The 16,224-nt window shown below is 44.4% G+C and overlaps 1 protein-coding gene across 4 annotated transcripts in view; it reads right to left on the reverse strand.

The window, feature by feature from the left end:
* PAH (phenylalanine hydroxylase) overlaps window positions 1-16,224 on the reverse strand; it is a 40,337-nt gene that overhangs the window by 1,792 nt on the left and 22,321 nt on the right. For all 4 annotated transcript variants that reach the window (XR_014555639.1, XR_014555640.1, XM_083700714.1 and 1 more), the window contains exons 4-12: window positions 15,649-15,737; window positions 13,505-13,572; window positions 7,360-7,556; window positions 6,292-6,427; window positions 5,838-5,907; window positions 4,472-4,528; window positions 3,413-3,508; window positions 1,605-1,738; window positions 680-795 (exon numbers count right to left, since the gene is read on the reverse strand). Coding sequence is in view for 2 of the 4 variants with exons in the window: in XM_083700714.1 (XP_083556840.1) it covers window positions 680-795; window positions 1,605-1,738; window positions 3,413-3,508; window positions 4,472-4,528; window positions 5,838-5,907; window positions 6,292-6,427; window positions 7,360-7,556; window positions 13,505-13,572; window positions 15,649-15,737 (963 nt within the window). In the remaining 2 variants the exon portion in view is untranslated. The remainder of the gene's footprint in view (window positions 1-679; window positions 796-1,604; window positions 1,739-3,412; window positions 3,509-4,471; window positions 4,529-5,837; window positions 5,908-6,291; window positions 6,428-7,359; window positions 7,557-13,504; window positions 13,573-15,648; window positions 15,738-16,224) is intronic.

Here is a 16,224-nt window from a genome sequence, read left to right on the forward strand (position 1 = left end):
CTGGCACCCAAGAAGTCTTAAAACAATGAATGTTGTTGATAATGTGATATAGGATGAAGAGGAGCATTGCATTTACAAGGAGGGAGAATGGCATCAGCAGGCATGATTGCAGCCTACTTGACTCTGTTTATCTATTTGCTGCATTTATGTCCTGCCCTTCCTCCCCAGTGAGCCCTATGTGGAATCTAGCAGAAGTCTAGCCCTCATTTCACCGTTAAAAAATCCATTTGTAAGCCCATTCAACTTGGAAAATTACAGAAATTTGGCACTGAATGAAATTTGTAGTGGTATCCTGGCGTACAGATTTGTGGCCATATCCCAGCAAACAGATATATGGCACGGCTTGAACCAGGGATTGGCATTGCAGGCAACTGGATTTTGGCGAAATATTAGTTGAAACTCCCCAAGAGACTTTTTGGACTGTGGAACAGATTTCCCTAGGAGTTAGCTCCTTCCACTTCTCTGATGTGAAAATCTGCTGAAATGGCAATACCTACATGCCACAGAATTAAGCTTTTACTGATGCTGTGTTTTCAGGATCTGTAGGCTCCATTAAAACTAATGGGGCAAAAACAGATGTGCAAGAGTTCTCTTTTGACACTGAGCCAGACTCATAAAGAACTCAGGGTTTGGGTATTTTCATAGGAAAACCGTTGTATATTAAAATACAGTTACTTACTGCTGATGGCATCGGCTAAATTCTTGAGCTGCTTTGTGTTGTCCAGAACTTCAATCCGCTCAGTGTATGGGTTGTAACGGACGGAGAACGGACGGGAAATTGTTGAGGCATATTTCCTAAAGGAGAAAACAGAAACTTTGTCACATTGTTTATGGATTAATACACTGATTGAATGAATAATTTGCATCCTGCTCTTCAGCTGAGCAAGCCCTTTGTAGAGACACATGTCTTGAGAAGGGATCAAGGCCCCGCCCTTGATTTGGGATGGAAGATTAAGATTGCAGTCCTCTCTGGGGTTGCCATATTTCAAAAAGTAAAAACCAGGACACCCCAAAAGTTGTTGAGCTTTTTATAGTAAAAGCTACAACATTTTTTGGGTTTTGGAGCTTCTTAAGGCATTTCCGGTACAATTTAACCCCCATTGCCAGTTTTGTTGCTGGTTTTCCAGGACACATGCCCAATTTCCAAAAAATAATCCAGGACACTATCTTCGGAGGCGAATTCCAGGAAATGTCCTGGAAAATCAGGATGAATGGCAGCCCTATCCTATACCCAGTTTCCTGAGAGTTTGCAACATTGAACTTAGTAGGTCTTACCTCTGAGTACACATGCATATCATTGCATTGTATATTTTCATCTCATTTTGCTATTCTACCTTCTGCCCATAGCTTCGCATTTCTAGCCCCTGTCAACATGTTCCTTCCCCACCCTTCCAGGTGGCATTTTCTATCTAACACCAGTTTAGATTAACTACAGATAAATGTTGATTTATTCATTTCATACAACAGTTTTTCATTCCCAGGGTGGCTGGCAGGTGAGTGTCAAGATGCAGCACTGACCTCTGTGAAATTTCTGCATTACGCACACACGGAGGGACACTGAATGATCCAACCAAATCCTAATGGAGGTAAAATTATTACGGTACCTTAACTTTTGCTTTGCATCTTTGAAACTTTCTGCAACATAGTAAATGGGCTGAAATTCAGTGACAGGATATTTTTGAACTGCTGTCCTTTCCAAATTGAGAGGTTCAATGGCAGGCTTATTTGATAAGCAATACTAAAGAGAAAAAAGCAGATAGGTTTAAATTTTAAATAAAAGTTATGATATAGATATAGATATATAGATATAGATATAGATTTTCCTTCTTGTGGTAAAACCTCAAAGCAGTTTACAATGAAAATTAAGATGACCAATATATTATAAATATCAGTATCATTATTATTACTGTCATACAACAGGAGGGCAAGCTTTTTAACTCTAATTATTATTTCTAGCAGCAAACTCCTTGTGGTAAGTGCTGCAAGGATGGTAACCAAACAGGAGGGAAATATCAGCAGGCCTGAGGTTCACAGAAGTTCAGGAAATAAGAACAAAACAAAACAAAACAAGGAGCCAAAAATCTTTATAAAAACAAGGACCAGTCCACCCAGAACTGAGCAGCCTTCATTCTACTTCTACTGATAGAGGCATTATGCCTCTGAATACCAGTTGCTGAGAATCACAGACGACCCACACCCAGCATGCTGGTTTCTCACAGGCATCTGGTTGGCCACTGTGAGAACAGACAGACGAGATGCTGGACTAGACAGGCCCTTGGTCTGGTTCAGCAAGGCTTTTCTTAGTGTTCTTCTTGTGCTCAGATCCATGGAATTTAGAGCAACAGTTAGAAGAGAAAAACAGGAGAGGGCCCCTGATTGCCATGTTCTATTGCCACTGTTGGAGATAGTATACTTTTGAATTCCAGGTCTGGAAATCGTAGGAGGGGAGAGTGCTGTTGTGCTCAAGTCCTGTTTATGGCATCTGCTTGGCCACTGTAAGAACAGGATGCTTGACTAGATGTGTGTCCCCTGGTGGCCTCATCCAGCAAGCTCTTCTGATGTTCTCATTGCAATGTTTAGTTGCAGGCCCTGCTCACTCTTTCCAGTAAAAAGGGTTATATTGTCTTTCTTACTGATACCCCTGAACGCCAGAAGCAGGACAGGGTCCCTATTATATGTCATACACACAGGTCCTAATCTAGCTCCATTCACATGCAACTAGCATGGAGCACACTCAAAGGGCCCAACTTATCTGTTGAGTGAGTGCAGGGCTCCTTGCCCATCTCTGGAAGATTATAAGACTTAGAATCATGGAGTTGGAAGGGACATGGGTCATCTAGCCCACCCCCTGCCATTCAGGGATCTTTTTGCCTAATGTAGGGGTTCAAACCCACAACCCTGAGATTAAGAGTCTCATGCTTTACTGACCAAGGTACATACAAAGCAGACCTACATAAATACCTTTATACTTATTTTTTTATTTTTTAAAAATACAGTGGTACCTCGGGTTACAGACACTTCAGGTTATAGACCAGGCATAGGCAAACTCGGCCCTACAGATGTTTGGGACTGCAATTCCCATCATCCCTGACCACTGGTCCTGTTAGCTAGGGATGATGGGAATTGTAGTCCCAAACATCTGGAAGGCCGGAGTTTGCCTATGCCTGTTATAGATGCTTCAGGTTACAGACCCTGCTAACCCAGAAATAGTACCTCGGGTTAAGAACTTTACTTCAGGATGAGAACAGAAATTGCACAGTGGCGGCAGAAGGCCCCATTAGCTAAAGTGGTACCTCGGGTTAAGAACAGTTTCAGGATAATAACAGACCTCCAGAACAAATTAAGTTCTTAACCTGAGGTACCACTGTACAAGATTTGATTTGCAGAAATAGGAACAAATGTGGATTCGTACCTGTAATTCTCCAAATGACGACAGCAGCCCTGCTCCATATGCCTTTATCTCATTGCCTTCTTTACACAGTCCAAATTCCACAGTAAACCAATAAACCTGGCATAAAGGAAAGTGCAAAGATTATATTTCTTGTGCATGAACTCCCAGATGATTCCATTAATGTGGCTATGAGCCAAATAAAGGGTGGGAGGTACCATGATGGAAAACTACAGGGATGGCTGAATTTTCAAACTTGGGCCTTCAGAACCTTTATCATTTCATATATGAGGGTATTTTGCCAGGTGTGGTTTCTCAAACCTCTGCTTTCCAACAGACAGCTCATCACCACTTCCATTTTGCAACCAGGATACGGAAGGATAATTAGTTGTCCAGGAATAAAGCACTGGGAATGGACACGCATGACCTGCCAAAACTCTCCCATCTGCACAATTATTAAAGATAAAGGAATCCTAATGTTGAAGCCCATCCCCCAAATGAGAACATCATAGAGGTAGAAGGAAGAAGCCCATTCCAGAGATCAACTGCTGATATGCAGGTTGCGGTATATTGCAATCAGAGTGGCAGGCTCTGCAAGAACAGACGCCACATTTAAGCCAGGGCAGGCATAACCAATATGGTGCTCTGCAGAAGTTGCTGGACTACAGCTCTCATCATCTTTGGCCATCGACCATGCTAGCTAGGGCTAATGGCATTTGTAGTTTAGCAACATCTGGAAGTCGCCACATTGACTAACAGGAGACGGAAGAGAGAGGCCACGCAGCAGCAACAGAGCACATGCTCTACATCTGGCCAAAGGACCCAGATCTCAGGTTCTGATGCAGAAGGGCTCAGAGTTCAAATGCCTGGCATTTTTTGTTTGTATAAGATTTTGGCCTTAAACTGGATCAATATAATAGTCCATATTTTAAACATTTTCTCTATCTACAAAATGAAACTATTATTTTACAGGGGGATTTCAAGAGCATTTTGCATCCACTGAGCCTGAAGCTGTCATTCTGAATCTGGTGCTGGATCAAACTGGGGGGGCGGGGGCGGATGGCACCTGAATTCTAGAGTTACCGTAGCAAGTTTCTCAATGTATTCATCTGGAGCACCCAGAGAAGCCAATCCAATTTCCTGTAAAAATGAAAGATGGTTGTTTTCAGTTGTTCTTTTTTCTAAAAAGCATTCCCCACCCCCAGGTGTGTTTTTTGGTGTTAGGTTTTTTTTTTTTGTGGGAAGCACAAAATTAATTTGGGCAAAAAATTTAAGGTGACTTTCTTTCTTACTTACTTAGTTATTAATGAATAATTCCACCACTCCCCTCCTGATTATGAATCGTTATGAGTTCATATAGGTAGGTGGGTTTTAGGAAGAAGAAAACTCAAAGTGTGAAAGTACAGTGGTACCTCGGGTTACATACACTTCAAGTTACATACGCTTCAGGTTACAGACTCCGCTAACCCAGAAATATTACCTCGGATTAAGAACTTTGCTTCAGGATGAGAACAGAAATCGTGCTGCAGCGGTGCAGCGGCAGAAGGAGGCCCCATTAGCCAAAGTGGTGCTTCAGGTTAAGAACAGTTTCAGGTTAAGAACAGACCTCCAGAACGAATTAAGTACGGTACTTAACCCGAGGTACCACTGTATGTAGTTTTCATAGCTGATGGCATTATGACCAAATTCAAGGTCATGGTACTAACATAAAAGGTCCTATACAGCTCGCAACCATGTTATCTGAGAGACTGCCTTACCCCTTCTAAAAGGGCTTCTGTTTTTAACTGTTTCAATGTACATCACCTTGAGATGGTTGTATAGCAGGTGGTTAATAAATCAGTGACGATAATGATAACAACAACATAACATTAATGAGGCAACTTTTAAAGATTGAGCGAAAACTCAAATTTTTTAAAAAATCTAATTTAAATTCTGAAATGTTACTGAATCTCAAAGTCATGCAAAATGTGATTTTAGGTCTAAGTGACACATCCAAGAAGATAGTTTGAGTCTCTATTCAGGAGCATACCCACAAGAATCAGTAGTGAACATATTGTGCAAGTTTATTAAGGCACAATCCACAAACAGAGCATTTCATTTCAGAAGCAAATGAAAAGTTATTTTGCTGTGTTTCCCCCCGGGGGAAGTGTGTACTATATTGGATTTCAGTCTTTATCAGGGCTTTTTTTCATCCAGAACTCACCAGAACTCAATTCCGGCACCTCTCAGGTGGGCACCATTGCCATTATAAGAAAACAAGAGAGGTGTTCATGGTGAGTTCCCGCACCTCTTTTTCTAGAAAAACAGCGCTGGTTTTAATCCTAGAAACTCAATCCTTTGGCAACAATATCTGGAGTGTTTGTGCTTCTCTAGATCCTGTATGATGCTTTTTGATTATTTTCTGAAAGGTCTGTCGGTTAACATCTCTTTTTTTAAGGGTTCTACTTACTTGAGAAAACTGAGCAAAGCTGGGATCAGCAAACAGAGGGACATGTCCTAGGAGTTCGTGGCAAACATCACTAGAAGAAAAGCAGTATGAATTGATCAAGAGTGTGAAAAACACTGTTCACGCTTTGAACACAAGGAGGAAAGGCTTGAAGTTGTCCATCAATCAACCGGACTGCAGATCAAGCAGGTACACAGCTCACCTGGCCCCAGCCTTTCCCACTACTGTGAGATGGGTTGTGCGTCTATTTCAATCACAGCCATTCTTTCTAAACCTGCATCTCTACATAAAAATTAGCACATGTAAATGCTACACAAACCAGCCCCCTCTTTTGTACTCGATATAGTTCTTCCTTTATTGGCCCACCCTGATTTTATAAGGTGCTATGCACATTTGAAAAACAAACAAACCACAAAAACCAAAACGTGGCCTTTCACTTCATTGGCCAAATACTTACGGTTCTGGCGTGTACATTGGCCGCGATGAATGGCGGATGTATTGAGTAGAGTGAAACACCCTGAACGCCAAGCCAGCCAAAAAATCCCGAGAAGACAGCAGGCCAGCTACAGGACGCAGGCGGAATCCAGTGCAACCTTTAAAGAACAGAGGAGCTCTGCATTACAAACCGGTTGGATGGCCATCTGTCATGGATGCATTAGCTGAGATTCCTGCATTGCAGGGGGTTGGACTAGATGACCCTTGGGTCTCCTTCCAACTCTACAATTCTTCAGTTCTATGGTTGAAATCACTTTGGCACTTGTACAAAATGCAGGAAGCTGCCTTTTACTGAGTCTTAGCATTGGTCCATCTAGCTCAGCACAAGGGGAAGCCAATGTAGTGCCCTCCAAATGTTGCTGGACTACAACTCCCACCATCCCTGGGCATTGGTGGTGTTGACTGAGGCTGATGGGAGTTGTAGTCCAATAACATCTGGAGAGGATCACATGGGCTACCTCTGGTCTACACCTATTGGCAGGGGGTCTCCAGGATTTCAGACAGAGGTTTCTCCAAGGCTCTTCCTGGAGATGCTGAGGATTGAACATGTGACCTTTTGGGTGCAAACCACATGCTCTACCACTGAGCTAAAGCCCTTCTCATTTATGGATCATTTATGCAATAAAATCCTAGGCATGGTTACACAGAAGTTAATTCCCACTGAATTTTTAGAACTGTGGGAATCATTGGATTTAATGTGGATAGGATTGCAGCCTTAGTACATTCAAATACAGTGGTACCTCGGGTTACATACACTTCAGGTTACAGACGCTTCAGGTTACAGACTCCGCTAACCCAGAAATATTACCTTAGGTTAAGATCTTTGCTTCAGGATGAGAACACAAATCGTGCTCCGGCGGCGCGGCGGCAGCAGGAGGCTCCATTAGCTAAAATGGTGCTTCAGGTTAAGAACAGTTTCAGACCTCCAGAACGAATTAAGTTCTTAACCCGAGGTACCACTGTATTAGGATCACAGTTATAGCAATTGTGTTGACGATGTCGGATATTGGATATTCACACCTTTACTTACTTTTCAAGAAGTTTGATACATCTTCCAGCTGCGGGATGTTGTCTTCTTCATAGCCACAGTATTTCTCCAGGAGAGGGAAGACATGATTGTGTTCATAACAAGCGTGGGTGGGATACAGGGTCTTCAGCTCCCTGAAGACCGTTCCCCATGTTCTCTTCTCTTCCTCGGTGTATGTCACTCTGGGGATTGGCTGCCCACTAGAAAAAAAAGAGGAAAAGGCAGATAGCTTAAAGCTACTGCATGAATGCACCCCATCCCTGTTAACACCAGCACCAAATAAGGTGCCTTTAATCACTGTATAGAAGAGGGGGTTGCAGGTGTGGCCTCCAAGGCTCTCAAGGAAACATATCTAACTCCCTTGGATCATCACAACTCGGTGAGACAGGTGCCAGTGTGCTCACTGGTACTTCCGGTAGGTCTCGGCAAATATACATTTCATGATATGCCATGCCCCCACAGCAGCCATTTTGTGTTTAGCCACATCCCGGCGGCAGCCATTTTGTGCATGGCACCCACAACGCTTTCTCAAAATTCCAAATGTGACTCGAAAAGATGGGCTACCTCAGCCATGAGGTAACTCTTTCTTGTAGAAAACAGCACCGAATAGTGAGGCAAGGTGACACCATAGCTGTCAAGTGTCCCTTATTTGAAGGGACAGTCCCTTATTCCAGCGCCATGTCCCGCTGCTGTCCCTTATTGATGGATGTCCCTTAAATTTTAAAGGAAGCAGCTCCGCTCCCTCCCTCCCTGCCGGCTAGGGAGGAGGGAGGCTCCAACTGTGTTGCTTGGCTGTGTTGCTCACCCAATAAGAAGTCTAAGAACGACTGGGGGGTGGAGCTTGCATGCTTTGTGTGTGGCTAGTTAATGCAAGCTGAGGGGGGGGTTTGAATGCTCGACGCCATTTTGTTGCACGTGCTGCTGCAAACTTTGCAGTGTAAAGCCAGGCCAGGGAGCCATCTTAAGTTGAGGCTGCATAGGCCTTGTGGTGCATGTGATTCAGATTCTATTCCGTTGAACCTCTGGTTACAAAGTTGGTTGGACAGTGTTCTCGAAGCTACCAGCATGAGTTTGACCAGACTGCAGGAGGACAGGAAGACTGGAGTGCCTGAAACAGGTGAGGCTGCAGGTCCCTTATTTTGGCTGCTGGTCCCTTATTTTCAAGGCTGCTGGTCCCTTATTTTCAAATCTGTAAGTTGACAGCTATGGGTGACACACAGGGGCAGCAGATCAGACCTCCAAGAAATGCCTCGCCCACTGCAGCTCCTGCTGCTACGGTGTGTTCCTTTGAGGTATGTTCTGCTGCCTCCTTAGCAACCCCACCACACCCCAATGCCACCTCGATGGCAGCCTCTCAGGGAAGAAGGGGTGCTGCTAGTGTCCTTCCACCTCTATGAAGGAAATGGCAATGGCTGTCCTCTGCAGTCTCCTCAGGACTGCACCCACCTGATTCAGAGTGGTCCCCTTTCCCTTCACAACAGAGGCATTGTGGGAAATTCTAATGGCAACTGGATTTGGCTACATGTTGCTGCCTGGAGTTGCCAGGCTGAGAAAATACATTTAAATGGGGGGGGCAGGGTGGACCCTAAAAGGCTGCTGGGCCCCTGGAAAGCATTCTGGGTGCTGATGACAACCGTGCCCCCCCAAAAAAACAATAACAGTATCCCTCAAAAGGCAGCTTGTTACCAGCAAAGAAAGTGGGGACTTGTGTGTACAACACAGACATGGACACAGCCAACTCCAAGAGGCCCAGATCCCTCTAAGGCCCCCAGTAACAGATGTGAGGGGGCTGCCCTCCCCTGAAAAGCTGGTGGTCATTGCATGGTATGTGTGCACCGCGTCTTGTGACTGAATATGTGGGATGGGGTTTAGCTGCCCCCCATATTTTGGCACTCCTGACCCTTCTTACCAAGCACATTCAGCTCCGAAAACCACAGCGACATGCACCCCCATCTCCCGCCTCATTTTTCATTCTACAGGCAGAAAGACTGGGCCTTTTGTCCTGTTCTCACTCCACACAGCTCTCAAAATCTGGATAAGCGCTGATCTGATATATAAGCCATGCTATAGCCACAGAGGACTGGCCATAGGATCAAGGGGCTGCCTTAGCTCTCCCCTCAGATCTCCCCTGGCCCTAAAATTCTGCAGCCCTCAGAGTCAGCTGAGGTAATGGCTCAGCAGGAACAGCAAATCTGTCTCTGCCCTCCATACAGTTAGCGCGCTGTCAGTCTGGCTCTGCCTCGAACCAGAAGGGAGTCCTTTGACCTGCTTCACTTTATTGCCTTGACATTAAAGCGGAGGGAGGCTGATTCTTCAGAAAATAATTTCAAAAATGGACAGGCGGCCCTCCCCAAATCAAAGAGTCTTTTCCAGCAATTTAATAGGGTTTGAGGCGCTGCTGGGATAATGCGAGGGATTTCTAGAGCTCCAGGCTCTTTGTCGAAATACAAGCGATACCCCACCATTCCCTACCCCCTTCGTTTTAGCCGGAGCCTGATGGCAGCCCCCCAATAATTGTGCAATTTTCTGTGTCTCTGCACCAGTCCTCCTTGATCTCTGGAGCTTTAAACGTGATTTTGAATTAGAGGGAGGGGGAACCGGGACCACTGTGGTTTCTATAGCATTGACCTTTTCTAATTAATCCTTAGGCCACCTTCGTGGGCCTGGAGAAAAGAGCAGAGGCTTAAGGCACCGCCAGACACCAATTTGAAAGCTGCCAAGATCAATAGACTAGTGCTCAGGGTGGCAGGTGAGGTGGGGAGGGGAAGGGGAAGGGGAGGGAAACTGGGGTGTAAGAGGGGAGGAGATAAGCATGAATGCCTGAGGGTGGTGGAAAAAAATGGGGCTCACAGAGCACCATCCTAAATTGTCCATCCTTTTCTGTGTGGGCCTTGGGAACGCTACCATTTCACTTTCACAACTTCTACAATCTCTTGCTTTAATCTGTTTTATCTATCATCTATCTATCTATATCTATCTATCTATCTATCATCTATCTATCTAGAGATATCTATGATGCTTTTCAACAGAAATGGTCACTGGGGCACTTCACAGCAAAATAAGGCAGTATAAAACATAGTATCATAATAAAAAAGCACACTATGAATGATTTTCATAATATACATTCCTTGGTTATGCAGAGATAATTTTTTAAAAGGAGGGGGAAAGCAGGGTAGGGTTGAAGGGGGGGAATAATTTCTATCCATGTTAACATTGCTACCTAAGCCTCTTTTAAGGCTCAACAGGAAGTCATGGTGCGCTGGCTGGGGCTCATGACAGCTATAGTCACATCCATGTTATACATTTAAAGCACATTGAAAACACATGACTTCCCCCAAAGAACTGGGAACTGTAGCTTACCCCTTCACAAAGTAGTCAGCTCAGACAGTAGAATATGAGACTCTTAATTTCAAGGTTGTGGGTTCCAGCCCCACGTTGGGCAAAAAGATTCCTGCATTGCAGGCAGTCGGACTAGATGACCCTCGTGGTCCCTTCCAACTCCACAATTCTATAGTTCTACAGTTCCCATAATTCTTTGAGGGCGGCCATCTGCTTTAAATGCATGCTGTGCATCTGGCCTTAGTCCAAACCACCTGGGGGGTATCCAGTTGGTGAAGGCAGGTCTAGAGTTTGCATTGCCCTTCACAGTGGTCAGAAGAGTTGGGTATCAGTGAGGAACTCACATCCATCTACCACTCTCAAGGGGCTTGGAATCAGCAACAGACTCACACAGGTAGGTCACTGGGCCCTGGCATTCACTTGCCTTGGCCAACTTCTTAGGTGTGATGCTGGAGTCCTGCTCTTGGGAGCAGCCACATGATGGGGCAGATCCAGTGTGCCTGTTGGCAGGTGGCCAACTTTACAAATAGAATCCTACCCTAAGGAAACCTGCAAACCAGGACAGGAGTGCCTATGGCTCTCATGAACAGCAGAGAAGGGTAAAGGGGCAATGGGAAGGGATGGTGGAAGCAGGACAGAGGTTGGCAAGGACCCCTTAGAGAGGTGCTGCATAAAATCAGTTCTAGATGAATATTGCCTCTTCAGCATCCCGTCCCCATCTCATGCAAAACAGTGGAGGGGAAGCAAGCCATTAAAAAATTCACAATGCAGCTGGGCCAGGAATGACAGTCACAGAGTATGAGATCAAGACCACGAGTGATGAATTATTCCAATGCTGTTTACAGCTTCTACTTTAATGTACATTGTGCACATTCCCCATCTCTCCCCTGTTTAATGGCGGGAGCATAAGAGGCGCTGCTTCATTTGGCGCTTGGGGCTTTGTAGTTGCCTCTGATGCTGCGAGTGCCATTAAATAACAAAGCTTTGCGAGGCCAGAGCTTGGTCCTCATCTGAATCCAATTGATTTCCGGTAAGCTGCAATTTTAGGATAAATGCAGTCAAAGGAGGATTTAAGCACAGAGAGGAAAGAAAAGCCAGCAAGGGAAAATAAACACTTTGGGGAAAAGAATTGGTTTGGTGAAAAGGTTCCTGGCCAATTTCATCTGGACTGTCAGACAGTTCAGATTTGGTGCTGTGACTGAGCCCTGAGTCCACATGGCAGTGCTCCGATTTCCCCAGCTCACTTTTAATTTATCAGCAAACCATTCACCTAAGAACACTGCAGGTTTGATCCCTGTATGGGGCAGCTGCATATTCCTGCATTGCAGGGGGTTGGACTAGATGATCCTCAGGGTCCCTTCCAACTCTGCCATTCTATGATTCTGTGTGTTCAAGTAGGTGGTATTCAACCTCTTGTATATGCTACCCATGGAAAATAAGTTGCCTTTCTACTCAAAGACAGCCAACAAGTGACGGTAAAGGTTAAACAGAGTCTTTTATCCATTGTGATCCTTCTTTGGATAGTTCACAAAGTACACTAAAGTTTGCATATAGTTATGAAACACTTGAACAGTAGTATGAATCTCTGCCTGTGCACCCACCGAACAGATGGCTAACTATGCTTATTTGTTGTTCATTTGGAAGTGAGTTGGGAAATGTTTAAAATACAGTCATACCTCGGGTTATAGACACTTCAGGTTGCGTTTTTTGGAGTTACGGACTGCTGAAACCTGAAAGTACTGGAACGGGTTACTTCCGGATTTTGGCAATTGTGCATGCGCAGAAGCGCTAAATTGCGCTTAGTGCATGCGCAGAGGCGCAGAATCTCAACCCGTGCATGCGCAGAAGCGCTGCTGCGGGTTACCAATGTGTATCCCGCATGGATCATGTTCGCAACCCGAGTGTCCACTGTATGAGGAGGAGGAGGGAGGGAAGAAGCATGAACACAGGGCTCATCTATGTAGCATCAAGCCACACTTTGGCGTTCACAGAATCATAGAAATGTAGAAATGTTGGGAGGGACCCTGAGACTCATCTGGGCCAACCCCCTGCAATGCAGAAATGTCAACTAAAGCATCCATGACAGATGGCCACCCAACCTTTGCTGAGGGAGTCCATTCCACTGTCAAACAACTCTTACTGTCAGAAAGTTCTTGCTGACATTTCTTTGGGATCTCCTTTCTTGCAACTTGAAGCCATTGGTTTGGGTCCTACCCTCTGGAGAAAACAAGCCTGCCCCCATCTTCCATGTGACAGCCCTTTAGATATTTTAAGATGGATATCATATCTCCTCTTCTCCAGGCTAAACATACCAGGTTTGGAGTAACCCACTCTCTACACAGACATTTCCTCTCCATCTTCTTCCCCTTCCTTCCTGGTCCTCAGACTTTTAGCTTACATTGAGGATAGGGTCAAATGCCTGTCCTCCTCATTCGCACCCAAGCCCCAATATAACTTTTGTACTCGTCCCATGAGAATTGGAGAAGAACCAGCAGGAACTCAAGGAGTATGCAACACTCTCATTCACCATTTCTAGCTGAGTCAGAAGGGCTTTCTATATATGCCCAGATCCTACAATATATCTGCAAAGGGACTGCTGCATTGTCAGGATGGAGACCCATTGACAGCACTGGTTAAGTAGAGGCAATCCAGCGTCACGATGCTATGTATATTTAAATCCTCAGTGCCCCAGACATATTTCAGCATTATCCAAAGAATGAGCGCACTCCCCAACCCCACACACCATTTCATCACAGTTAATACATTGACTTTTAGGATACATTTTGTCCCTTGTCTTTTTCACACTTACTGTCTGTAGTTGTAAGCTATATCTGCAAATTCCTTTCTTCTGGCCCGGTAAACAGGATCTTTGAAACCCTGATGGGGGGAGAGAATAATAAAAAGCACTGGTTTGTGAGTGTCAAAACAGAAATGCAGTTTTAACAAGAAGTGCAGAAGCAACAAAATGCACCTTATACACATTTTAAAAACGAATAAAAGCGTAACTTTTTGTGGACTAGAATCTATTTCATCAAATGTGTGAAGATTATCCTAAACTGACAGGTCCACATGGAGTGAGGGAGAAAGGAAGAAATGTTGGCAATGAGGTCGGAGGGAAATAATATACAAGAAATATAGATGGTGCCCATTGTGCTAAGCCATAAATGTATGTAGAATAATGGCAGTGATACTTCACAAAGCTTTGTTGACTGTAACACAGCCTATAGCATTGGGGAAGTTACAGGTGCTCGGTGAGGAAGAGGAAGAGCTTTGGCCTGAGGGTTTCCTGCACTGCAGTCACCGAAGACAAAACGTGATGTTTCCAGATTCGCTTGCTTCTTCACATCCTAAATTACCTAATTGCAGCTTGGTTCCCCAACCCCAAAAAAATCCAGAAGGAAAGTCTCATTATCTAATTAATACTAGCTCATGCATGCAGGATACAGCTTTCATGTCAGTGCACTGAGGTTTTGTTTGGCTGATGATTTTGTCCTGCTTTCAACTACTGCGCCGTTTTTTCATCCTGAGAGGACTCTTTGATCCAATCATTCAGAGCAATTGAGTCTCCATTCACCCTGCTTTTCTTCTAGGACTCTGCCAAATATTTGTGTGCCAAGTGACTGTACAGAATACATAGCTCATTTCAGATTAAACTACATCTAGTGAAAGACAAATCACGCCGCCCCAATTAATGTAATAGCTGCAATTTTATTTTTTATTAAAAAAAAATTGCTGCACTGAGTGTAATTTATTTGCAAGTATCCTGCATTCGTTGAATTAATAGCAGTAAATCCTGGCTGCTGCGCTTCCTCTCCTGACATCAGAACAAGGTGCTATTAGCCTGAAAGGATAAGGCAAGTTGTTTACTTGCTTTGGGATTGTGTGTTTCATTCATTAAAAAAAAAAAATTACCTGCCAGAGAGCCGCATCCATAGGCCTAGAATAAATTGTAGCCTTTGGAGTGGCTCCACATTTTTGTTTTATAAAGGTAAAGGTAAAGGTACCCCTGCCCGTACGGGCCAGTCTTGACAGACTCTGGGGTTGTGCGCCCATCTCACTTAAGAGGCCAGGGGCCAGCGCTGTCCGAAGACACTTCCGGGTCACGTGGCCAGCGTGACATCGCTGCTCTGGTGAGCCAGAGCCGCACACGGAAACGCCGTTTACCTTCCCGCTAGTAAGCGGTCCCTATTTATCTACTTGCACCCGGAGGTGCTTTCGAACTGCTAGGTTGGCAGGCGCTGGGACCGAGCAGCGGGAGCGCACCCCGCCGCAGGGATTCAAACCGCCGACCTTTCGATCGGCAAGTCCTAGGCGCTGAGGCTTTAACCCACAGCGCCACCTGCGTCCCAGTTTTATAAACTGTACTAATTTGGGACTGCATCATTTCAGACTACAAGGGGGGGGGTAAGGGCATGTATTTTTATGGCTCCCACACTTTACCCACACATTACAAAACCCTGAATTATTTCCTATAATATATCATGGGTTCATTCTGAAAATATTTGTCCCAAGTTTTTAGGGACATAGGAAGTTGCCTTATACCAAATCATACCATTGGTGCATCTAATTCACTGTTGTCTGCACTGGCTGGTAGAAGCTCTATGGGGTTTTTGAACAGAGCTGTAATCATCAACAACAACAAAAACCCCAACAGCATCCAAGAAAAAAAGATCCAGAATCCATAGAAGGGCATTACCTTTATTAGACCAAGAAAAAATGTCACAAAACAGTGAAGGAGCTTTCAGGTTCTTCAGAATTCTCGATTAGGCTGAATGCTAAGCAAAGGCAGGGAGGGGAAGAAAAGGGTGCCTTGATTTTAAAGCCTTAAATGTCTCAGTCTGGAGCACACCAATTATGTTTTCAAGTTGTTCTTTGTGCTCATGAGGACTAGATACATCATTTTTTTTTAAAAAAAAAAAAAGGATGTAAACAGAAAGACTTTTTTTGCCTTACGGGGTGGTCAGCATCCAGTTCTGCTCCGTAGCTGAGAATTTGATTGGCAAATCTATCCAGTTCTTTAATCGTTCTCGGGAACCATGGAACTAGACAGCAGGAAAGAAAACATGAATAGTCTTTAGCTTCTTGTTGCTGGCTCCCTTCAGTGACTTTCTGTCACTGAGCTATGGTGTTCGCCAAATATAAATCAGCAAAGTGTTAGCCCTTATTTAATGTTAATGCTAGGAAATAATAATACTTGCACTCAAAGCATTGACGATACTGAGTCTTATGGCATTTAAGAACTAGCATATTTCTTGATGGCGCAAGGAATCAGTTAGTGCTTATGGAGTCACAAGCCTACTTTTTTTGTTTTTGATGTAAAAGTCTAACTTACAGCTGTGCTGACTGTGACTGATACTTGTAGCCAAAAATATCTGGAAGGCACCAGGTTGATGAAAGCTGCCTAGGATGACATTTTGGCATTTACATGGCATATAAGAAAAGCTTTGTGCACTGAATTTCTGTCTCTTACATAGCCTCTGTCCATTAAAATACGACACTTCATACAGCAATAAAGCAAGAAGGATATTG

Source organism: Podarcis gaigeae, assembly GCF_964106915.1.
Source record: "Podarcis gaigeae genome assembly, chromosome: 10".
Taxonomy (NCBI): Eukaryota; Metazoa; Chordata; class Lepidosauria; order Squamata; family Lacertidae; genus Podarcis; species Podarcis gaigeae.